At 39.2% G+C, this 25,849-nt stretch overlaps 1 protein-coding gene across 3 annotated transcripts in view; it reads left to right on the top strand.

Annotated features, from left to right (window-relative positions):
• Positions 1 to 1,945: 1,945 nt before the first annotated feature.
• The window catches only part of ASZ1 (ankyrin repeat, SAM and basic leucine zipper domain containing 1), a 36,362-nt gene continuing 12,458 nt past the window's right edge, over positions 1,946 to 25,849 (top strand). Inside the window, exons 1-9 of one of the 3 annotated variants that reach the window (XM_026790357.2) lie at positions 1,946 to 2,357; positions 3,916 to 4,012; positions 8,745 to 8,867; positions 11,811 to 11,922; positions 18,959 to 19,070; positions 19,311 to 19,445; positions 21,803 to 21,915; positions 24,828 to 24,903; positions 25,264 to 25,320. In XM_026790357.2, coding sequence (XP_026646158.1) covers positions 2,253 to 2,357; positions 3,916 to 4,012; positions 8,745 to 8,867; positions 11,811 to 11,922; positions 18,959 to 19,070; positions 19,311 to 19,445; positions 21,803 to 21,915; positions 24,828 to 24,903; positions 25,264 to 25,320 — 930 coding nt within the window. In that variant the 5' untranslated portion in view covers positions 1,946 to 2,252. The remainder of the gene's footprint in view (positions 2,358 to 3,915; positions 4,013 to 8,744; positions 8,868 to 11,810; positions 11,923 to 18,958; positions 19,071 to 19,310; positions 19,446 to 21,802; positions 21,916 to 24,827; positions 24,904 to 25,263; positions 25,321 to 25,849) is intronic. The other 2 variants (XM_026790356.2, XM_005481965.4) reach the window with 2 other exon arrangements.

Raw genomic sequence — 25,849 nt, 5'->3', positions numbered from 1 at the left:
GTGAAAAAGGAGAGTCTGCATCAACAATAATGTCTGATTTACAGTACCAAGCAAACACAAAAGGAAAGATCACCTGCTACCAGATTCTGTGTGATTGTCTTGTTCACATTTGAAACAGCTATAGGGTATACTGGCTGCAAGGTTCTTCTACACTGTGAGCCTTTGAAAGGAGTTGGGATTTTTTTCTTTTTACACTAGGTGCTATCAGGCCTGTTACTGAAAATGACCTTCCTAGAGTGGTGCCCTTTGAGAAAGCAGCAGAATGCAGGTTGCATTTCAAGTGTCTGTGTTTAATTTGGATGGGTTATAATGCAGACAAAAGAAAATAAAATCACAAACAAACCAACCAACCATCTCCAATTCTGAAAACCTGAACCAGAACAAATAAATCACAATTGTCAAATACTAAGCAATTGGTAGTGTACTAAAGGTAAGGAATTTATTCATAGTACCAGCACTAGTTAGAAATAACTCTCTTGGAACATGTGATGTCAGTTCTAAAACATCACACTCAGTTGTCTTTAGACTTTAGCCACTGGGGATATAAGTCCTACTAGCAAGTCCATCTTCTGTAACACAGCTAAGATAAATGAATAATAATATGGAAGCTTGATTCTGGTTATGGTTATTATAAAGTTGAGTACTAGTACGCTCAATACACATACAAAGAAGCTGCACAAAAAAGGCATAAGTACTATTTTTCCTCTGCAGAAAACAAGAAATATTCAGACCAGTACTAAAAAGTCCTGAAAACTTAGAATAAAAGTTACAATTTTATAAGAACTGACATGGCTACAAAACCATTCTATTATTACACATGGTAAACAATATATCTTAATTACCAAAATATTTTAAACTGAGATTTAGTGTATACAGCAAAATAAAAAAATAAGCATATAAAGCTAAGCCTTCATATAGAAGCATGTATTGCAGTTGAGTCAATTTTAGCAACCTTTGCTCTGAGGAGGCTGTGTGAAAAGAAGGGGGTTTGTATTGCTATCAAGTTTCCAGAACTGGAAGTTTCTCTCATGGGAGTACATTTAAAATGTTCACTTAGTTCTTACATCAGAGTTCCTCATTGTTAAGAATCTGACTTTCATTATACTTTAATGCAAACAGGCTGTCATATTTAACAGACAAGCAAATAAAATCCAGAAAATGCAGCTATTAATAATGTCAAGTGAGCACTATTGAAATATGCAGACCATGCAGGCTTCTTTTATAATATGTGCAATTTTTATAGCACTTGGTATATTCTAAGCATGACTCTAGCTAACCTGCAAATTCCAACATAGAAGTTCCCTTACACATTGCATTGCATTAAGAAACAAAAGTTAAACACAAAATAAAATAAATAGGAAAAATTTCACAGACACCTTCTGATCAAGATGAGGGCAACATATTTTAATTACACCTTTACAGTGTTATGGGCACAAGGACTACACTTATCATTTTGTACTCTTCTCCAAGACCAAACTCCTCTTCTGTCAGTGGATGCCTAATTTCATTTCAACCTGGGGCAAAGTCTGAGATGAGCTCAAGGAGCAATGATGCCGGTGCATGAAATTCTCATCGTCATTCCTCGTTTGTTCTTCATAGACTTTCACAGGAACCTTGTGATGAATGAGACGTTATAATCGCTCATTAGAAAGAGCTCTAACCACAGCTCTGGAGCTGAAAGCAATGCCCTAGGTAGCCAGGCTAGAGGTCCAAAGTCTGCCTCATTACTCGCAGCTGCTGCTCAGCGTTCCCACGCGAGTGTCCCCCCGCAGGCTCGGGCTCTCTGACACTGCGTGACACACACACACAGGTGACCTCACAGCCTGCTGCAAGGTGAGGCGGCTGGACGGAGCGTGTCAATGGCACCAGCAATTAAAGAGGGGAAGCCGTATCTTTTACCTTGAATCCACATATACAGATCAGCCACAGATCTAAAGACACAACTTCACACGTGGCTCCGCTGCGTCTGCCAGCATCCACAAAGCAGAGGAGCCGCGTGTGCGCCGCGTCACAACCCCAGGCGCTACCAGCACCACTGTCACTGATTCCTTGTACCCGGGGCCGTGCACAGGCGCGGAGCGGCGCTGCCCTTCCCGCCCCGGGCACGGCTCCCGCCCGTCCCCAGGTCCGGCTCCGCCCGCCGCGCTGCCCTCAGGCCCGCGGGGCGGGGCGGGGGCGGAGCGCGGGAGCGCGGCCGCCTCGGCCTCGTGCCCCGCTGCGCTGAGGCGCGGCGAGGCGCGGGAAGAGCCGGCATGGCCGCCGTGATGTGCTCGGTCCGCGTCGTGGCGGGCGGCGACGAGGACAGCGACAGCGATGACGGCGACTGGGACATTGGCGTCGTGCGGCAGGAGCCGCAGGTGGGGCTGAGCCTCCCTGCGCCTGGGGAGCCGTGACCGGGCTGGTTCGGGGTGGGGGGCGGCCTCGGCTTGCAACCGTGAGGGGAGCAGGACGCCCGGGAGGGTGAGGCTGGTGCTTCCTCTCAGGCTGTTTCCTACCAGTGTACCCTCAATCCACTAATGAAACCTGGACTGTAGGGGTTTGTCTTATTACCAAGACCCTTAATGTTTATTTGAAAGCTCTTTCTAAGTAGCAGACCCTAGTCCTAATCATATTTCAGCATGAGAGTAAATTTGAAAATGGCCGAGGGCCTGTAAAGCTGTTTTATATCTTAAATCTCTTGAGACTGTTTCTGGCTAGCTTGAAGATTTCAGTAGTTTTATTGCATGTAACAGGTGTGATCTATCATTAGTGTGAGGTAGAGGAGAGAAACCATCATCATCTGTGAGAGTTTTTAAGCGTGGGTTTGTCTCATGACCAGAATTGAAAAATGGAAGTGTAACTGAATTCTTGAGGTCTTAGGCTAAAGGTTACAGCCAGTGTTTAAGAGGACTTGACCTTTAGATAGATGTTCCTATCCAGAGATGTGTGTTGTTTGAAAATTGTTGCCTGAGTAAAATAAAAAAAGGGCTTAATTGTTCTGTTGACTGTTTCTCACCTATGATTCTCTAGACACTTGTTAGTTTTTACAAAAGTTATTGGAAAGATGGGCTACAATGTGCTGTGAAATTTGAATATTTTTAAGTTATAAATTGGGAGTTAAAAACTTATGATAAAAGATAACTTCATTTCATACCCACTTCTGTTTCTAAAGAAACTAGTGAATAATCAGTCCTCTGCTTACCCGTGTATGTAAATGTTTTGTATACGTGATATAGCTCCAGCAGCTATATATCTTCAGCTGCATCTGCAGCTTTAATAGAAAACAAATCTATGATGCTTTTCAAAACAACTTAAATTAGGTAACTGTCTGATGCATAGACTGGTCTTTTGGTCAGTGCTTTTTTCAGCTAGAATGTTTATGATGCAGCACTACAAATGCCTCTGTCACCACAGAATTAGGATGACAGAGGAACTGTAGCCCTTCACAGCAGTAGACTTGGCTGTTAGGTCAGCCAGTTATTCACTGAGGTCCCCTGACTCAAACTCAAACTTTCATATCTGTTAGTTGTATTTTTTAATGTTGTACTTCACAATATGTCAAATGTACCAAAAAAAAGGTATATAAATGCATTGCAATTTTTTTCTAGTGTCATAAGATGAAAAAGAATCTTAATTTAAATCAGATTGTGGTAAGTAAAATTGAGAGCAGCATGATAGCAGGTCTGTTGAGAAAGAAGGTATTTCCATTTTCAGAGAATGGGACCTCTTGGCAAAATTGATTTTAAAACTTAGGCTTTATAGTACACCCAGATCTATGGAGATGAAAGAACAAAAGTTACATGATGCTTTTTCCCCTCTTCTTCTGTGCTATGTCCTGTCAGAGATCATTAGTACTTTTATGCTGAAGCCAAGCTGTATTGTTTTTGCCTTGAAACAGTCTGCAGATTTTGACTTAATTTTTCTTTGTTTGCCTAGCAGTTGGATGAAATGTTGCAGGCAGACAAGAATGAGGCGTTAAAGAAGGCTCTGTTTCGTGGTGATGCGTCACTGATTGAAGAACTGTTAAATTCGGGTGAGGAAAAGTCACTTACAAAGTTGAATATTTTTTCTTGAACTCAGCAAAAATTTCAATTCTCATTTAAAAAAAGACTTTATATCCTTTACTGGAAACATTCACATGTTCCTACATGCACTCAACACATTATTTTGAAAGATTAAATTACTTTTTCAGTGGCTCAGGTTAAGTATTCCAGCACATTCCTTTTAATTTATGTTTCTTTTGTCAATCAGGAGACCTGAAAATTAAGAAAACTATGTTTGAACTATGAAATAACATGTTTCTTTGTTTTCAGATGCATCTTTAACATGCAAATAGCAATTAGAAGCTCTGAATTAGAGGTGGTTTAAATTGAGGGGAAAATTCAGTGGGTGGTCATTGGTGTTGAAAGTTGTACAGCATGGGGTAAGAAGGGGAGGCCAAGCTTTTTTATTTTCATGTTTCCCCAGTTTGGAAATTCCTTTTCCTCTTTATTTTTGTCTCCTTCAAAGGACTGGTAAGTGTCTGGTATGTGCCCTATGTATAACTGCTGTCCTGGCAACATCAGCTGAACAAAGATTCTGTGATTCTGAAAGGTCTAACAGGCTTTTTTGTGGCATTTGTCACTAAAAAGTAGTCTGTGTTAACACTGGAAGCCTTTTTCTGTGTTCTGTTACTCAGCATTTGTCTTTAATGTGTTTGTTAATCAGTGTTAGGAAGATTGGATCACTTATTCAAGCATCCAGGGCAATCAGAAACTGCATAGCTGAGTTGACCTGCCTAGTGATAATTGTCAGGAAGTTCTGCTTCAGCAAGCAAGGAGAATATAGTAACCAAGAGTTTGTTCTCTGAGGAAAATTTGTCTTAGGGAAGAAAGTAGTTTCTTGGTTAGCAATGGTCTTTTCTGAATTTTGAAACAATGACATTATTTGCCCTTTTAGAAGCCAACTATTTCTCACCACAATGGGGGAATGTTTTTTTTTAAATTAAGCAAAACTACTGCACGGACTGAAACACATGAAGTGCAGGACAAGCATGAAATACATCTGTCTTGCTTTTAGAAAATATATTCTTATTTATGAGTAAAGTTCTAGTGCCTCAGATTGCTTATTTGTTTTGCTCCACCATCCATTTTAAATTGTTGTACTGCAGTCAAACAGCAGTAGTTCACTTTCTGTGCTGATGCCTGCTACACAGTGGACAGTTCTGTGCTGTTGGAAGATGATAACAGGTTTCTGTAAGAGCACAGGTTCAGGCCTAGGATTCATGCAGTCCTGTTTCCTGTCTCCTGAAACAACAAGGCAGTATTATAAAGGAATATGTAATTTCCTCAAAATGGGCCCAGCAGTACATTCTGACCCATCCAGTGCTGTTCTGCAGTGCAACACAGTGCCTATTGTGGGGGTCTTCCTGAGAAAGGTGACATTGCCAGTCTGGGGATCTGTGCTCAGATTAAACCTTTGCCACCAGCAATGCCTTTAGTATAGAGGAGCTTGTAGGAGGCTCACTGCCTGCAGTCAGCCAAACTCAAGGATTTTGTTGGAAGTGGATTTCCTAGCAAGAGTTGGAGCTATTCCTTCAGGTAGAGTGAGACTGTGTTGTTTTCTGGCTTGGTTAGATGTTGCCTTAGTATTTTTGATGCTGCAGCAGTTTTACAGAGCTTCTTTAGGGGATGAACAAGCACAATGTTTTTCCTTAGCACTTCTGTTAAATGGCAACTTAGGAAAAAGTTTCTGAAGTACGTGTTGCAAAAAGTAATGCAAGCAAGTAGCACCTTCAAAGATGATTTGGACATTTTGGTTTGCTTCAGAAGTAAAATGCTTAACACCATGTGTTCCATTTCCTAAAATGGAATTAGAAGTTGCAACTCATGACAATTTAGGCTGATTAAAGATGCAACTACAGTCAAATCCTCCGTTTTCCTTCAGCAGTTTGTTCCACTTAAATCTTTGAATGGGTGCTGGAGCTCATCTGATATTTTGTGAGCCAGTTCAGGGAATTATAAGTAGTAGTAAACAACAGGAATGGGAGGGTGCCCCGTGTTTGAGAATAATTTTTCAGCTAGTTTAGGACTCTGAACCCTGAGTCAGGTGACCACCATAGCTGGCCCAGCAAAGGGACACATCAGCAGCTCTAAGAGGACTCAGCTTTAAGGTCACATGGGAGCAGACCTAAGTGCAGACAGACTTAATACTTCTACTAGAGAAAAGTCTTAGGGAAGCATTTTAGAACTTTCAATGATGTCTGAGTGTGAATGGATTCCAACACTGAGAGCTGTTCTTTAACTGAATGGAATTATTTAGCAGAATTACATCTTTCTCTTTAAAAACAGCCTTTCTACTATAGCTATTATTAGCCACAGTCAAGAAAGTATCTGAAAGGGTTATGGGAGAAACAGTAATAATCACCAAAAAAATTTTCTTACTTTGCTGTTCTTTTGCTTCACTGTTATTCATATTCTTTACTTGATTTCTGCTATAGAGTTTGTCTGTGGCCAGAATGTGTTTATCCTCCTTACTGCTTAAACAGGAAGTTATTTTTCTGTAACTCAAATTGTAAAGAAGAATGTTGCATCTGGTTTGTCTCCTAGCTGTAATTTGTGGGGCCATGTAACTGAAAAGCTCCTCTGCTCATACCTACAGAGGAGCACAGATAATGGTGGGGGAGTCCAAATAATGCTGTGTGTGTGTGCTGCCAGCAGCTGGAGGGGATGGGTGACACGCTGATCCCGCTGCTGCTGTGTTTGTAAGAGTGCTCTGTTTGTCTGTGTTGATCCCTGTGACCAGGAGTGTGTGTGTGCCCCTGCTAGGAGCACACACTCAGCATTGATATGGGTTGGACCTGCAGTTCTGGAGTGCAGCAGCCTCTCTTCTTCCTGGCTGTTGGATCTGGCCTGATTTTTCACTAAAAAGTTTTTTCTGGGCTTCACTGTTCTCTTGAGAAAATCTCAAGGATCATTTTAAATGCTGAACTAACACTGCTTACTTCAATAACAGCTCATGCAATGAGATTAATAGCCTATTTGAGTAGTCATCAAGGTGAGACATTTCTGGTTCAGTCAGCTCCTATAACCACACAGCCAAGGAGCCACATGACTGTTCCTGTTTCAGCTGTCCTTTCTTTGTCTTCCTCTGGGATTACAGCTTGTTTGCATTGGGATCATCAGTACCCCTGAGTGGTACTTCAAGACAGTCACTACTAAGATGGTAGGAGACTATGCAGGACAAACAACATACTGCCAAATAGATTGTTCTACTTCTAGAAGTTCGAAAAAGCACCAGCATCATAGCAGATACTGGCTGCTGTCTATGGATGAAAAGCATAGAGGAAAATGCTTTCTCAAGTGTTTTAATAAGTCTATGTATAACTGCCAAGTCAGTAGTTAGTGTTGTTTTGATGTGTATTAAAGTAACAAGCTCTAGATGGGACTGCTTTTCTTCTCACAAGGAAAAGAGACCTAAAGACTGACAGGGTGACAGTTTTTGGGTATTTTTTTCTTACTAGTATTACTTCAGTAGGTTGTTCAATATCAGACTTGCTGAATTTTTGAAGTGACTTATAAGGAAGTACTGCTCTGACTGCTAAGGAACATTTGCTAGCTCCCCTTGTAGAACTTCTGTGGGCTTCAATGAAAAGTTTTGTACAATGCACATAGGCCAGTGTGCTAGTATGCAGCTAGTATGTGTAGGCTGCTAAGGAGATTTGATTGTAAATTCTGTGACTTGCAGGTGTTACAGTGCTTCAACACATGGCTTTCATTGGATTGCTACCTCTTTATTGATTCTGCAATTCCAGTGATCTTAAGAAATTAAGGAATCAACCCAAGAGCAGTGACCTGTTAGTCCCTCAGCTTTAATTATTTTATGTTGCTACACTGAACTCATTTTTGATGTAGTACCATGACAGGGAAAATACACATTTTGCATGAAAAAGTATGCATGTAGCTTAACTGTCACAAATTTCTTAGGATAGATTTGAGGGTTTTTTTTGGAGTGTTTTTTCCCAGAGATGTATTTTTGATTATCCATGGCCACTGTAGGAGTAATATAGAACCAACTGATGGAAGCTTTTCTAAAGGAGGTAATATTTGTTGAAGGATTGAAAAATGCATGCAGGTATTTAATAGAAAGTTGTCAGATGAGTCTGTCAGTGTGGTGCTTGGTTCTCAGTGCATTTGGGCAGGCTGACAGGCATGCTTCTGGCCATTTTAGCCATTCTGGCTGATACAGAGAGTAACAAATAATTCTGGTGATTGTGTTTGAACCCTGCAGGGTCTCCTATTTTCTCTTTTTATTGAGATAATATTTTGTTCATACTGAACATAAATCTGCTAGCTAAGTGTCTTTTAGGACAGAAAATAAAAGGAGTTGTGAAGCAGGAAAGCCTAGATATTGTGATCCTAATTCCCTGACAAGCAGTTTGCTTCCACAGCAGTCTTTCTGCCTTGGCAAGAGTCAGATTTTTTTATTTTGATTGAAGAAAGTAGAGGTAGAGAAAACAGATTCTGTGTGTTTATATGAAATTACTTTTGCAGCTAAATGTTTGAGGTTTTTAGTGTAGTCTTTCTGTGGTACTTAACTCCTTGGATTGAGAACTAGGTAAGTAAAGATGTATTATAAAAAAGAAAATGCCATAAGAGATTTCTCTCCCTTGTACTAAATGCAAACGTGGTGTAACCTTTATAGTGATAGATATTGAGAGTAAGTTTTATAAAAATCATGTTTGTAGTGATGCAGTTTGATGATTGTAATTTCTTCAATTTTGACAGGTATCAGCATAGAAACCAGCTTTCAGTTTGGATGGACTCCCCTGATGTGTGCAGCCAGCGTGGCTAACTTTGCAGTGGTGCGTCTTCTTCTGGACAGAGGTGCTAATGCATGTTTTGAAATAGGTAAGATGGGAATGAAGAATACTGGCTGGTAATGCTCAGTACCAGACATTGTCCTTATCCTTATTCTCTTGTTTATATGTGTAGGGAAAAAAAATCTAAAGCTCACAGCAGAACTGAGACCCACTCGACCTTTCACAGTTTTGAAGGAAAAGCAGTAGTTTTGAAGTTAAAATTGTGTTCTTGGAATTGATCTGGAATCACTTGCTGTGTTTTCTTGTTCTTTCTCTCTCAATTCCACTTTCTCCCACACCTCCCAAATCCCAAGTACTTTTTTAAAAAGTGTTTGGAAGTACCTGCTCAAAAATTGTAGTATAAAGTTGTACAGGTAAAACTTACTGTGTTTGATCCTGTTCTGAACTGTGTATGTGCAGAAACCAGATAGCATCTCAAACAACATGAATAGCTTTCCAGTTCATGGGAAACTAATGTGGGCCTTTCTAAAACTAGAGTGCAATTTTTCTATTAAGAAAACTGTTCTTCATTGTGTTGCTAAATCACCTTTATCTGCAAGAGTTCGGTGTAGCTTTTAAGTAATATCAGTTCCTCTGTCACTTTTATTGGCATATTAATAACTCCTTTTTGACTTAAATTGTGGTTATTTTCAATCTCTTCCATTGCACTGGAATATTTATCCCACAGTACTGCCAAGTATGTAAGAGCAGTAATCATATTTTCCAGTAACTTGACAGTAGTCGCAGTAGTAGTAGAGTGAAATGCAGATGGTACAAATCTGGTTCTGAAAATTTTCTCTAACCTCTTAGCAGTTGATCAGAATATGAGATTAGATTGCCTGCACCAAAAACAATCATGCCTTCTTCTAATCACTGTCCTTGTAGCCATTTTCAGAACTTCTGTGTCTGCCTACAGCTCGTACCTGTTACTTTTTTATGGCTATAGAAAGCTATAAATGGGGCAGAAACTGCTATGGGCAATAGTTCAGGCTGACCAGGTAACCAAATGCATGGCATTTTTTCATGTGTGTGATCAACTGTCTTTGCCCAAAGTGGCACCTCGCTAGGATCATATTTCTTGGTTTGTTTCCCTGTTAGACTGTGTAGGGAAACTCTAACCTAGGGCATATGGGCAGCAAAGTAGAGCCAGGAGCAATCTTGTCAGTCATTGATTTGGGTCAGCTCATGGATGTTCAGTAGAGCTGTGCTCTCCTAAGGGGTACTGAGTATCACCAGCCCTCCTGCTATTTTTTACTTCAGCAGGCAATCATACAAGTGATCCTATGCAATAACCCTTTAACACCTGTAATCCTGGTAAACAGCTATACTGTTAATCACCTTGAGTCACTCTTCAGTCAGTCTCTCTAGCTAGTTACTTAATTTTACCCTTTTTGGTAGTCCACAAGAACTAATATATCATTCACTGTGTGATGGGTTCAAAATCTCGCATCCTTGAGGAATAATTTCACCAGAAATTACTCCAGAATTACTGGAGTTTTCATCTAGTCTGAACATAAACTTATATTTTTGCAGTCTTCCAACAGTTATTCTCTGTAAAAGAGAAATCTAAGAATTCCAAGGTGTTTCTTCCCTTTCTTCTCTTGCTCACATGTATGAGCTATAGGTAGGCTGACGGAAATTAATTTTCCACTTTATCACTGCGTGAGATAATGAATACAAATACAACTGCAGGTCCCTCCCAAATACCATTCTCAGACTAGCAGTGCTTTAAAGTCCTGCCATCTTTCCATTCATGTTGTAGTTGATAGTCAGGTTAAACATTTTGAGTAAAAAATTGTCAGCATATAAAGTAATTTCTACATGAGGCAATTAAAAATTAAAATATAGTATGTTAAAAAAACTAGTTAATTTAAATGTAGAACTAAGTTGTAGAAGTGGAGGACAAGAGGTGGTAAGAACACTGGGGGTAATGTACATAACAAACTTTTCATGTCTAAATATAATGAAATCTGACCTCATTGAAGAATGAAGATGTTAATTATACACAGTCTTAAAATTTCTAGAAGAAAATTAGAAAATATGTTGTAACACTTGATGGGGTATGCAGCTAATATAGGTGCAGCTAATATACTGTATTTTTTAATGGGTGAAGGCATGTTGGAACTTGTGAACAAGTTTGTGCAATAAATAAAATGGGCAGTTACTCAATGGCAGTGTTGTAAGTGACACTGGGGCCAGCTAACACTTAGCACCAGCTAAGGTGCTGTGTATCCCAGATGGAAACCATGGTAATCATGGGAAAGGAGGTCTCCTGTGTTCTGTGGGCAAACTGCAGTTGTACAGTTTGGATTTGTGAGCCAAGGGGGTATGTAACACCCAGCTGATGTCAGAGCTGGACAAGTAAGTGTGCTGCTATTCCTATGGACTGTGTAGATGCTCTTAAAATCCACATCTAAGCCAATACTTGTAATACTTTTCCTGCCACAACTGGACCATAGGAAGTTAATAAACTTAATTCTTCCTCCTTAAGACCTGTCATGAAGCCCATTTGCTTCAATGGCTTTTGTATGGGCCGCTGTTCTCACCAAAATTGGTGTCACTGTGTGTTCATAATACATTTTGTGTACCTTTTTCTATCCATTGCAGGTGTTACTCTCATTTACTGGAGAGGAGGAACAGGGAGTAACTACTGGTGTGGAATGTATTTTGAGAAATAAGCATCTATAGTCAAGCTCTAATTGTAGCTTTGGGGTACTTTCAAGCTATTTTAAACTTCAGTAGGAATAAATGCTTTACTACTGTGATTCACTCTCATGTTTCTGAGTATCTCCTCAGGTGCCTTTTTCTTACCTGATCATTCCAGTGATTTTTACAGACAGGAAAACAAGATTGTTAGCCTTTTCCAAGTACCATAGAGTATCAAAGTCTCAGTAGCAACTCTAGCAAATTGAAAGACTTTTAAAGGAGCTTCAGGATTAGCATGGTATTTACATTTACATATGTAATTCCCTAACTGCAAATTTCCAAACAGATAAATACACGGTGTTGATGGCAGCATGTACTGCACAAGCTTCAGAGGAGAACATCTTGAACACTGTAGAGCTGCTTTTATCGAGGAATGCTGACCCCAACCTCGCTTGCAGGTATTGAAAGCCCCACATCTGTGAATACAGTACAGAATTTATTATTATACAGACACATGTTTATAGACATCGCTCTTGGTGGTAGTTAAGATGAAGTGTACATACTTGTAATTTCACTGCTGTTTGTATAAGAAAAGATTAGTACAGTTGTTAATTTGAGTAAATAAGACTGTGATCAGCTTTATCAAATTTTAAGTATATTCTTCAGCTGAAAAAAATAAAAATTAATCTTAATTAGTCACTTGACTGAAGTATAAGGGCAAGAAATATGTCCTCTGCCTTTCCTAAGTCATATTGCTTCTTCAGCATAGGGATGGAAGTCAAATCAATTCATTCTTTAAGTTTATATCCTACTTTTGAACTTTTTTGTGGATATCTGGCTGTATGCTTTTCACAGAGTGCTTCCTGTGGAAAACAAAATTCCGTAAATAAAATACATTTATTCCACTGCAATCTGGAATAATTTGGATTAAAGAGGTTAAGCTCCTTGTAGAAACAAATAATAGTGTCCTTCTTCAATTACAACTTTCTGTCTCACTGGTTTGAAGCAATGCATTGTGAGATTTCTGTAGTTTTACAGTCTGATGAAAGATTTCATTTTACATCAAAAAGAAATAAATTCTGGACTGACCCCAGGATAAACTGTTTAACCTCTGCTAAAAAAATACTGCTTAGGTCACCTAGTTTTCAACAGTGTGGTACATTTCTTTGTGCCATACCTTTTTCATCACATTATCTGGGATATATAGACTGAGTAGCTCTCTAAAAAGAATAGAATTGAAGGCCTTTGGTTTTCCTTAGTAGAATTCAATTACTCAAGGCCCTGAACCTCACTATGAGCAAGTACTGATAGACAAGGAGGAAACAGAGTTCTGAAGTAAAACTGATGTCTGGTACCAAATTTAAATGCTGTTCTTTTATTCTTACCAGAGAGACTAGAAATTCTTCATGAGAGAAGAGAAAGCTACATACTCTGAAATAATTACATGTTGTTGTTGTCAGATACCTGGGTTTTAGAATAAACATCCTGCTTTAAAAAATAGGAGAAGTCTTTGCATTGTTAACTTTGTCTTGGGTGTTGGAAATGGAAGCAAGAGTGCAGAGCTGCAAGTTTGCATTTGGACAGGCCTTTTACTAAACTTTGGGGGAAGAGAGTGTGAAAGCTGACACAAGAGGTAGCAATTCTAATTTTTAAATTTTATTTATAAACTTAGGGTATGTTTGGTATGGTTGATCTTTATATACAAATATTTATTTACTATCTTTTTGTGTCCTTACACCTTGTGGCTAACATGACCTATTCATGCATCCAGCAGATATGGTTGTGGCTTTTTCAGTTTTGCAGTAGTATCTTTCTCAAATGAAAAGATAAATTAAGTGGCAATCAGAAATGTCAAAAAATCAATATTTGTGCTAAATAAAAGCAGAGACTTGAAAAATCCAGACCTTGTAGTCTCAAACCTTTGAGCTGCCTTTGTGCTTTTCCAGTATTTGACATATGTGCATGCCACACCATCATTGGGTCTGCTCAGACAACAGCTGCTGTTTCTCATGGACTTCTTGCTCTGTGCTCAGAAATGAGAATGAAACACAATAAACTCCTTGTGTGATGATAAGGGATCAAACAGCCCCTCTCGGTGGCACTGCAGTCCCATTCCACCATTTCCTAAGGGCAAGCAGGATGCTCTGTGGGAGTGACCAAGAACTGTCAGTGAGTTGAGGTTATTGTGAAGGTACTTGCTGTGTGATCTGCTTACAGCAGGGGAAGAACTAAGGTTCTATAGTCTCATGGCTTTCTTAGCATGTAAGAACCACAATGATTCTGGGAAGCTTCTCTTTAGTCCACCAGCCACTGGAGTGTGTGTGAATGCAAAGCAGAATACTTAACCTTCATGTAAGCAGGGTTTCATGTTTATCCTTGCTCTTTTGCTCCATGAGGACAACCAGAAGGCTCTTTTATTTAATGACATCTGGAGGTGATACATAGAAACTTGGAGGGAGTGGGTCTAATTTATGAAATGTGTGTGGAGTGGGGAAGGACTAGGGGGAAAGACACATGATTTTTAAAGTGCAAAGAAAGGAGGTGAGTTTAGAAATGGGTAGGTAGATGGTTTCTTTGCAAGGGAATATGGTTCTGAGCAGAAAGTATTCAGTAGCCTAACTTAGGATATTTTTGATAATTCAGTACTGGTGGCTGTAAAAACACTATTGTTGATGAGAATGTAGTGTATCAAAGCATACGTGCTAGCTGAAGTGTTTTGAAAGTCAAACAAGCAGAGTAATGGCTAGGTGAGACATGAAGGCCTTGTAAAGCCTGCTCTGAATAGCCATTGTAGAGTACTATGGCCTGAATGCTTCATTTGAGTGAGTGCTACCTTGAGAAATTTGTTTTGCTCATCTCATGTCATTCACCTTCCTCTTGCTCCAGAATGTAAATTATATACTTTATTCCTTTGTAAGGCTTGGAAATCTTTAAGTAGTGCTTTTTAATCTGCAGTGCTTTCCTAAAGTTACACTAGAATATGTTCTTCCAATATTACTTATTATATAGGATTTCTCACTTCATCACTAAATCCCACTAAGCCAGAAAATGGGCAAATAGATTATCTTCTGTTACTGTGAACACACTGTTGCCACTTAATTTCTCAGTTCCAGGCTTAATGTGTAGCAGTGGAGTGGGGAAACTGACTCCAAAAGCTTCTGAAGATGCTTCCTGTTTATCTGAAGAATTGTTCAGTTTTCAGATCAATAGACTAAAATAGTGTCTTGCAGCATCATTTCTTTGCTTGGGGATCTCAATAAGAAAAGATTTGAGACTAAACTCTGGGTTAAATTGTTTTCTACCTGCTGTATTTTTCTAATATTATTGATACACTGGTCTAGTTAATTAAGATGTATCTAGTTACGAGGCTTTAGTTAAAACTCAAGATTACTAACTTGAAATACTGAATTTTTATGGATGTCTCCCCAGTGGAAAGAAACCTGTGTGTAAATAGGAGACATCTCCTCTCCTTCCTCTTACTAAATTTTCCAAGAAGGTGAAGTTTGTCATGCTTGAGATTGTGATCCCAAACACAAGCATGTTTATTTGTCAAGAGCAGTGAATTCTGCACCACAGATCCAGTTTAGTGACAGCTATTCAATACATTTTTGAGTCAGATGCTTGCCATCTAGGTGGCAAAACTTTATTACCAGTTCTGTTATGGCTCTTGATTATCCACGATAGACAGCTTCAGGATAGTAGGTCTGTTCAGCTTGTTTTCTTATGATATAAATTTTGCCCCATTTTTTCCACAAGGTAAAATGAGCCTTTAGGAACTTCTAGTTGTATCTATGGGTACATGTCACATACAAAGTTTGAGATGGCCCTAAAAACTAAAAAAGCCCTAAAAACTAAAAAAGCTTAATTTTTTGTCTTTTTCTCCAGTCTTAATATCAAAACAGGGAGACTTAGAGTGTGCAGCTGTGTTAGAGGATGTTTGCATTGGATATGAGGAAAAGGTTCTTTTGCCAGAGGGTAGTTGGGCATGGGAACAGGGTCCTAGGAAAATGGTTATAGCACCAAGTTTGACAGAGCTCAAGAAGCATTTGGACAATGCTCTCAACCAGGTGGTGTAATTCTTGGGGTTGTCATATCTGGGCCAGGAGCTGGACTCTGTAATCCTTGTGGGTCCCTTCCAACTCAGAATTTTCTGTGACTCTGAAGATAAACAAACAAAAATCTCTCTTCATTTCACAAGACCCTGCTTTTTATATAGGTGCTGCAAAACTGGAGGCAAACGTAGTGCTTAAGTAATAAATTGCTTATATGCCTTTAAGATTTTATTTATTTACTGACTATGACTTGAGTATCATATTCAATATGGAAAAATGTCATGTGGCAAATTGTACCATACAAAAGGATGTAATGGGTGTTTGGACAAGAAGGTCACCTGCAAGCCAGACTGCTGAAACACAGCAGTTCCTCAAAATTATGAAAGGATTCTTAAGGTCTGTCTAGATACTTATCACTGCACTCTCTATGAACATTTTTAGATTACACCAAGATGTACCAATATGTTTAGTTTCTCTTCAACTTAAGCAGGAAACAGTGGATTTGCCCTGTTAAAGCTTGCTGTTGTGGTTGTGGAGGTTTGTTGCAGGGTTAGGAAAACAAGGTTTGTTTTCCCCAGTGCTCATGTCTCCCTCCTGTGGCCGTACACTTAAATGGATGCTGCTTTCATGGGGCGGCTCACAGCACCCTTTAGCACCTAGAGGTGCAAGTTTGTGCAGCAACGCATGTATTTCTATCCTGAAACAGCTTGTACCCTTTGAAATTAAAACTCAAGCATTAAAATGGAATGCTTGCAGTACTAATTGCACAATTGTGTTGATGGACCTTTTAAATGTTGTATTTATTGAGTTTTACCTGCGAATTGAGCAGTTCTTTTAGTGGCTTTAGTGTCATTGAGTTTTTGTGTTGACTTCTGGCATCATGCCTGCAGTACTATACAGCTGTAACTACATCAAATTCTTTGGAGAAAAGACTATTCTGTAGCCTCAGGGCTTTTGTTTAGTTTTTTTTTTCCTTTGAAAAAGCAGAAGAGAGTTGTGATGTAGTATCAAAATTTAAAAAAAAAAAGGTTGAGAGTGAGAGAAATGAAAATGAAATCAGGTGTGATTGGAGTGGTTTTGCAGTCAGATGGAAGTAGTAAATACTTCAAAGGTGGCATGGCAAGTTAGTCAAAGGCTACCTACCACTGAAAAGAAAGAAGCATGGGAGTGAGTTTCCATGTTGAGCAAACAAGTTTGCATTTTGTTGCTACAAATTATTAGGTTATCATCAAATTCTGCTCATTCTTTAAAATATACATTTCTGTACATATCTCTGTATAGACAGCTCTATAGGGATCTATAGAGATAGCAAGATATATGGATATCAGTTATTAAGTTGAAGATGGAGATTATAGTCTTTCTCTATTTTTATAGTACTCTCCATAGGATAATTCGTGTCAGAAGGGATTTCAGGAGGTTTCTAGTCCAACTTCTTTAAAGCTGTGTCTGCTGTAAAATTGGGCTAGGTTGCCATCTGCTCAGTGAGACTGGAGAGTAAAACATTTCTCTGAGCAGCCACTTCCACTGATTGGCTGTGCTCCATGGTGAAATGTCTCCTCATATATAGTCAGAACTTCTGCTTTTGTAGTGTTGATGAGCTAAGTTAGAGACTAGTTCTAGAAAATAAAAAATAGAAAATAGAAAGAAATAGGAAATCTTATTTTCTGTTCTAGACTGATGCAAGTCTTTTTGCTTCATTACCAAGTTACTTTATGTTGTTGACTGTATGTCTTGAAGGTCTGGTTACCTTTCATTTTGCTTATCTGTGTGATTGACCTTTTTCCCCTAGCATAAGATTGTTTCAAATTTATAACGTTACTGGATTACATTCAGTACAATTTTAACTGTGCTTGCGTAAGACAAAACATTATCCTTGTGTGAATGATCAAAACCAAAGAAAGATGTGCAAAGCCTTAGTTCTAGCAGTATTCTCTGGTAGGAGGCAGAAATTTTAAGGCAGTTGCTTTAAGACATGAATTTGTGGATCCCTCTAGTGGCTTATGAACTTATTAAGAAACCCAGTATTGGGAGGAACAGTCCTCCCATCACATATATCCTAGCACAATGGAATAATCTTTAGAAAGCAGGTTTTTGACATGGAGCTATACATTACAAGCAAGACATAATATTTTTCATTAAAAACTATTGCTTTTTAAAATACAATATATTTTAATTAAGCAACAGTAATAAAATATTTTACCTTTAACCTTATTACTTAGTAGCAACCAGAAACTCTATAATCTTTTTCCTCCAATACTGCCTTTTTTTTTTCCTTAATTCTGCGGTATTATTCCACCAAAGAATGTGTCAGGCATCTGGAAAGGTACTTTGCAAACAGAAGCTTTTGAGCAATATTTTGTAATGGCTTCATCTTGTAAGAGTCTCTAGAAGTGTAAGATCGTGTCTTGGTTTGAGACACTTCAAAGGAGAGCACTTTGGAATGAATAATCTCATTTAAGTATTCCAACAATCCCTTCCCACCAATAAGAAATGAATAATAATAGGTGAAAGAGAAAAAACAGTGGTTTATTAAGAAACAGAATGCCAAAAGGCATGGGGAAAAAAAAGAAATAACTGCTAGACCTCATACTCCACTGCAACAAGAGAGACTCAAAATGGTGGAAACCATCTGTTCCCAAAGTGAGCCTGGTAGGAGAGTTTCAGGCTTTGTAGGACAGAGTGCCAAGATGGTGTGAGAGCCCTCCCTGGAAGGCAGGAGCCTCACAGAGCTGTTGCAGCAGCAGACGGAGCTTCCCCATGGCGAGGCACCGCAGAGTGGGCACAGCAGGTGGAACAGCCGGGCTGGAGCCACTCCCTGCATCCTCTCCTAACTCCCTGCAGTCAGCAGCGGCTTGGGCTGGAGCAGGGTGGCTCTGTTCCACTTCTGCCAGCATGGTGCCCCCTGGATTTTCAGAGAGGCAGCTGCAGAATTCACCCTCAAGGTAGCTCAGATATTGCTCCTGCAGCTTCTCTGAGCCAAGGGGGAAAAACCAAACAGAATGGCCATTACCCGAGCAGAGATCAAGCAGGCAGCGATGCAAATACCACCCTGGGAAGAGACCCAAAGAACCTCACTGGAGAGCTTTGAAAAACTCCAGCATAAAAGCAATCTCTACACACACACACAAGGCCCCTCCTGCAGGGTCTTAAAGATACAGATATTTTGCTTACACTAATTCTACTAGAGAGAGTTTTACATTTATGAACATTGTTGTTATTTTTAATATTCTTTCTCCTAAGTATTCAGTTGTGATTTACATCTTGCCCTCAGTGAAACTGCACATTGTTTCCAAACTTTGGATTGAAATTGTTCTGCATGTAGAACACATCACTTAGGTAGTGTATTTTAAAAATACTTTTTAAAAATGAAAATAGAAGTGTGCCAACTTTTTTTTTTTTGCCTTTTGATGTACTTGATTTCACCTGGCGCCTTTTCTTTCAGGAAACAAATGACTGCACTGATGTACGCAGCTAGAAAAGGCTATCCTCGGGTTGTTGCTTTTCTTGTTGCTCATGGATCACACATAAATGCTCAAGACGAAAATGGATATACAGTAAGTGATTTATTTTGTGTGTTGTATTTAATGATAAGAAATTTTAAAAGTGTGTACCACTGCCTTTTTTCAAAGTACAGTTTTCTGAGAAATATTTCTCAGAATTTTCTCCTTTAGCACTGCTTTGAGATCCTCTTGCATTAATTGTCTTTGTTTCCATATTGGGCTGTGTTTTATTGATTGAAACTGTTGGGTTTTGCTTCATATGTAAAATTGGTAAAACAAAGTTATTCTTTGCAGGCATTAATATGGGCAGTACAGCATGGACATAAAAGTGTAATTTTGAAGTTGCTTGAGCTAGGAGCTGACAAAAATCTACAGACCAAGGATGAAAAAACAGCGGCAGACCTAGCAAAAATCAATAAACATTTAGAGGTATTTCATTTCTCTTAGAAATGCAAATTCTGTATTTTGTGTCAAAAGTGTTTTTATTAATCATATAATTTTCTGTAGAAAAATTACTTTAATAACTACATAATAGCAGCTAGTTGAATACTAGTGCTGTTACATTTATGTGTATAACAGACTATTTTCTGCTATAACACAACTTTTCATGGATCTGTAAGGCTATATTGTAGTGTTTTGGAAACATTTTTTCTTTATTCTTTCAGAATAATTGACTTTAGATGTAGAATACAAAACAAGGGATTATTCATGTTTGCAGTGTTGATATGAGAAGTAGAAAATGTGTTTTAATCTATATGCCAAAGTATTTGAGAGAATGCAGATGTCAAACTGATTTGTAGTGTGTAGCTTCTCATTGAGTTTGGAAGTGAAAAGGCTAAAGCCAAAAAAAAAGAGTAGTTGGTAGTGGCCATTTTCAAAGTCTATTTTCTGGAGGAAGGTGTGAAGTAATGTACATTGGCCATCAGAAAGAGCAGCTGCTGATTAGCAGTATAAAGAGCCACTGAAGACAGCATGTATTCTCCTAAAATGTTTCCTGCTGTTATCAGATGATACACGGTGGAATCAGTCAGACCATATTCCTGTGTATTTTGAGCTGCTTTTATCAATGATGTGGCTTTATACACGGGCTCTTCAAAATTGTATAATTCATTCTTACGAATTGTAATTTACAGCTTCTTAACCTTTTTTTTTTTTTTTTATTCCCTGCCAGATTCAAGGTCTAGGCAGGAGCAAAAATAATAGCTATGCCCAGAGCTGTCAGTGGAAGCTAGAAAAATCTGTGTCTGAGGCTCAGGTTACTAAGAAGGGTTACAAGTGCCTTCTGCCTTGGATAAACAAGTTGTTCAGCAGGTTGCAGCCATATACTCTTATGAGATTACTTTCTCTGACATGGAGGGAATACAGGCTTGTCACACTTGAGAGATGGCTCTTGCCTCTTGACCTGCAGTGCTAACTTGAACACAATTGCTGCAAAGTCTTGCAGATGGTATTGAGATATTTAATGGTCATGAGCTTCTTCCAGCTTCAGGGTCTGCTTTCAGGCTGTTAACAACCCAAGGGGCTGTCATACAGGTGATGTCTGCAGAAACTGTTTCTGGGAGGGAAAATATTTTTCTTTGGTATTATTCTGGATATGGCTGCAAGTTATTTTTCTTCCAAACAGCCTGTTTGGTGTTGTGTTTTAGGATTGTGACCAAAACAGGGTTGATAACATACCAGTGTTTTAGCTGTTGCCGAGCCGTGTTTGTGCAGAATCAAGGCCATCTTTATTTCTCACTCTGCTCCCCATCTCTTGCAAGTAGGCTGAGAGTGAGAAAGAGGTTTGGAGGGGAAAAGCCCTGGGCTGCTCACTCCAGCTGACACAAAGGGTATTCCATGCCCTCTAATATCATGCTCAGCAATAAAATTGGAGAGTGGCTGGGCATTGGTCTGCTGGTGGGAGGTGGTAAGTGCCTGCTTTTGCATCACTTAGCCTTTTAGCTTTTGGGTTTGTTTTTTTGTTCTCCTTCATTTATCAAATTGTATTATCTCAGCCCACTTTTGCCATTCTCATTCTCCCCCATCCTGCTAGCCTCAGTAGGATTTTCTAGCCAAGATCAACCCACATACCTGTATATGTGTATAAAACTGGCCAGGCCAGTTTTAAATTCTAGGCAAGTGGTTTCACCATTTTTTTTAGATGTATTGAGGTTCTACTTCTTTTGCTGAATTTTCTTGTAACTATCTCAAAACCCACACAGAGGCAGTTCAGTGTCTGCAATCCATCACCAGTGTGTAGTGATGCCTACCAGAAGGCTTCTTCTTTAATGAGTTAAAAGAGCCCCTCTCTGTCAGATAAATTTAACTTAGATTGTCAGTTGTAGATTGGTAATTCTTATGTTTATATATGCACTGGAAGTGGAGACATTTAAAAGAGTCATGTGCCTTTTGTTCTTTAGAGAACTTATTGTATAGAATTCTTGTCTACAAGCAGCAAAAATTACTTTGTTGGTGTTTGGCTTTTTCTGTAGTGGCAGATTCTGTAGAGGTTTTGTTGGACAATGTGATAGACACCACTGTGCTCAGTGTTCATCCTTGTGTTTCTGAATTAACCAAATTCAGCGTTTCTGAATTTGGTTAATTCAGAAATGCTCTTGGTAAACTCTTAGTTTAGTCTTAACTTCTCATTATAGATGTATGCTTTAGAGAAGTGGCAGATGTTCCATGTTCCCTGTAAGTAGTAATTGATTGTAATCTTACTCTCATGTATTTTTTATACATTTTGAGTTTTATACTAATAATATAATAATGAATTAATAATAATTAATTCATTTTGACTGTTCCAGATATTTAATTTGCTCTCGTTGGCTGCAAATCACTTGCAAGGGAGATACCATAAAACAGTTGAGCAAGAGGCTAACTGCAAGTTTCTGACAGCTGTCTCTGACCACAGTGTTGGGTAAATACAGTTGTAGTGTAATCTTAGCTTACAAACATTCCTAAAATATTGTATTTGTTAATATCAATGATTAAGTTGTTCTTAATAAGATACATAATGTGTCTTGTTTGGAGTGCTGCCAAGAGTCCACAGTAAGTATATTTATGTACTATCAATTTTTCAAGATTGCAAACTTCCTTGGCAATATAAACAAAGAGCATGCTCTAGACTTTTCTTACCTCTCATTTAGTGTAAAGTGTAGGAGAGCCAGGTTCTGATGTCACTTCAGTTCATTTCAGCTCTGTTAAATTTGTGTGCTCCCCTGTTGCATACTTGTTCTGTTCTGATCTTCGTTTGATGTTAAATTTTTGATGTTTTCACTGAATGCCTGTGTTCAGCTTCATTGCCACCAGGAGCTATGCCCTTTTCTTTTTTCTTAAATCAATTGGAGAGTCAAAATTAAGTATGAATACTAGTTAAGCTCTGGAAGTTTTGGCAGAGTGTACCCCTGACCCTGAGGCTTGAAGGTGCTCTATGCCTGAAATCAGCACCTCCTTCAGCAACTTCAGAGATTTCTGGTGTGATTTTGTGCAAGAACTTGGCTGAGAAGTCCTCAACAAACTTATGATGTCCTTCAGCTTGAGCTGCGTGGTCTTAAAAAGACAGCTTGCAGTGCCCATAGTCTGTTCTGATTGGTCAGATTGCCCCTGCTCAGGCAGTCCTGCTGAATTTGGAATGCTCTCGTTTTGTAGCATTGGGCTGATGGGCTGGTGGCAGTTCACAGGGTAGCAGCTGACAGTGAGCTAGTCTCAGACAGAGTACTTCAGGCCTCACCAGATTCTGTTTTTAGAATCCTAGCATCATTTAAGTTGGAATACGCCTCCTTAGAGGCCTACCCTTGACCAAACACTACCACGTCAACGGAACCTTTTACTAAGCATCATTTCCAGTCATTTCTTGAACTCTTCAAGGGGTGGAGACTCAACCAGCTCCCTGGGCAGCATGTTCCAATGCTTGACCACTCTTTCAGTGAAGAAATTTCTTCTGATGTCCTGCCTGAACCTCCCTTGTGTCAGCTCTCGTTGTGTTGCTAGTTGCCTGGGAGAGCAGGCCAATCCCCCACCTGGCTACAGCCTCCTTTCAGGTAGTTGTAGAGTGATGAGGTCTCCCCTGAGCCTCCTTTTCCCCATGATAAAGAACCCCAGCTCCCTCAGCCACTCCCCATACAACTCACTTTCAAGACCCTTCACCGCCTCCACTGCCCTTCTCTGGAGATGCTTCAGCCCCTCAATTTCTTTCTTGCATTGAGTGGCCCAGAACTGGACACAGAACTTGAGGTGTGGCCTCATCAGTGCTGGGTGCAGGGGATGATCTCTTCCCTAATCATGCTGGCCACACAGTTTCTAATCCAAGCCAGGATGTTATTGGCCTTCTTGGACACCTGGACACGTGTTGGCTTATATTCAGCTGTCAGTGAGCATCCCAAGGTCCTTTTCTGCTGGGCTGCCTTCCAGATGCTCTTCGCCCAGCCTGTAGCACTTCATGGGGTTGTTATGGCCAAAGGGCAGCACACAACACTTTGCCTTATTGAACCTGATACAACTGGTCATTGCCCATTGATCCAGCCTGTCCAGATACCTCTGCAGAGCCTTGTAACCCTCCAGCAGGTCAACATTCTCACCCTGCTTGGTGTCATGTGTGAGCTTACTCAGGGTACCCTCAATCCCCTCATCCTCATCATTGGTAAACTGTTAAACAGGACTGGTCCCACCATGGAGCCCTGGGGAGTACTGCCAGTGAGTGGCCACCAAGGGATGTAGCTCCATTTGCCACCACTCTCTGGGCCTGGCATGCAGCTGTTTTTAACCCAGTGGGCTGCCAGCTTCTCCAGGAGAATGCTCTTGAAGACAGTATTGGAAGCTTTACTGAGGTCCAGACAGACAAGATCCACAACCTTTCCCTCGCCTGCTAGGTGGGTCACCTTCTCTAGAAAGGAGGTCATGTTGGTCTAGCAGGACTCACCTCTCCTAAAGCCATGCTGGCTGGGGTGGTTCCCTGGCTGCCCTGTACGTGCCATGGAATGGCACTCAAGTTGCTCCTTCGGTCTTTGAGGGGAAGAAGAGGCAGACCTTCATTTCAGGGCCCAAAACAAGACACAGCAAAGTATGTCACAACTCAGGATTTTGGCAAAAGATTTGTTGTAGCAAATACAGTAGTTCTTTCAGGATTTTCTAGGATTTCCTCTTCTGTTTCATTCTTTTCATTACAGTTCATCTGATTGTTGAAAGCTGCTTAGTCATTTTTCCTCTTATACTTTTATATCCCTTGGTAGAGTAGGGAATCAAAATTGATATTTTATATTTGTTTATAAATGTTAAACTCTGAACTTACAGTTCAGTGTTAACTACTTCATCAGTCTATTTCTGAACAGTAGTCTTCTGATGAGTTTCTTGGTGAAGTAATTTCCACTATTTTTAATTACACACAGTCCTGTTTTCTTGAGAACCTCTTTTGGCTTAACTGGAACAGAAAGGGTACCAGTTGTGGACTGAGTCCAGTTGATATGAATGCTATGTACATAGTTGTCTTCCTTTACCCCACTTCCACATTTTTCAGGCTTTTGTGACCCAACTTCAGGGTTCATTTGGAATGTTTTGTGACTTAAAGTTACCTTTATGTACAAAAGTCATCTCCCTTTGGGCTCATTTCAACTAACTAGACGGAAAAGACATCTGAAAATTTTTGATAGATTACATTGTATGCTTTAAGGTACTTCTGTCATCAGGTGTGTGCAACTTCAGGTTCCTCCCAAGTGCTGTGTCTGGGGGGCTTTTCTGTAACATTTTGTTATAGATGTCTTTTTTTTGTCTTTTTTTTTCTTTTTTTAAAATTTCCACTGTTTCTAATTTCAATCTCATTAATTATCTTTACAGTTCCTATTCAACTTTTCATGAAATGGAAGTGTTTTTACATGGTCTTGGTCTAGAACACATTAGAGAATTACTGCAGGTAATTTTGTGGTATATTTGCTACCTGTCAAGTAATACATGAAAGTAAAATGCACCTACTGCATTAAAAAGAAAGTTATATTACCATTAATATATTAATTCAAATAAATTCCTTAAACAGATTTTTTTTATATAAAAGGGGAAGTTAAACTACAGTGGTCTAAATTGGTTTTCTTGATACATGCATTAGTCACAACATTTGATGTTTCTAAACTAGACAGATCTTTCATTGCTTCAATAATGATATTTTGTAGCTGGTTTTGTTCCTGAAAACTGAAGTAAAACAGGGAAGAAAATCAGGTTTGAAACTGTTTTATTCTGAAATTCTTTTTAAAGGCAGAAACCTCTTTGTTTTATACAGGAACAAGATATAGCTTTAAGACAACTTCTGACCATGCAAAAAGATGACTTAATACAGGTCAGTTTACTACTTTAGAATATAATTTAATTTTGTCCTCTTTTTTTTAAAGTGTTTTTAATGTCTTATCTTCTCATTATACATGTCTGACTTTGCAAGAATTCTTTCAACATCTTCTGCAACTTCTTGAATATTATTGTGAATATAGACTTTTTCTGAAGTATGTAATCTCACAGATCAATGAGTGATCATGGATAAGCTGGAAGTAGTTCTAGTTTAAATGTTAGCTGTTACCATTTTTAGTTTTTAATTGTGATTTCTCTCAAGAGAAGTCAGTGCTAGGATAAACAGTAGATAATACTGAACAACTACTTTAGATGTGGTCCTCCTTTGTGAGGTGTTAATTTTTGGTGGAGAAGGAAGAGCTCTCTTACATTACAATTGCTTTAATTAGAGAATCTTGTATCCCAGACAAGTTTGTAAAACCTTACCCACCCCCCAAAAAGGGAGGAAATAGAAGATTTTGTTTCTTACAGTTTACTGCATCTGGGAAGGTTGGTCTTTTGGTGCTTGCAAAGGTTGGTCTTTT

Source organism: Zonotrichia albicollis, chromosome 4 (assembly GCF_047830755.1).
Source record: "Zonotrichia albicollis isolate bZonAlb1 chromosome 4, bZonAlb1.hap1, whole genome shotgun sequence".
Lineage (NCBI taxonomy): Eukaryota > Metazoa > Chordata > Aves > Passeriformes > Passerellidae > Zonotrichia > Zonotrichia albicollis.
This window is presented reverse-complemented; position numbering and strand designations above follow the sequence as displayed.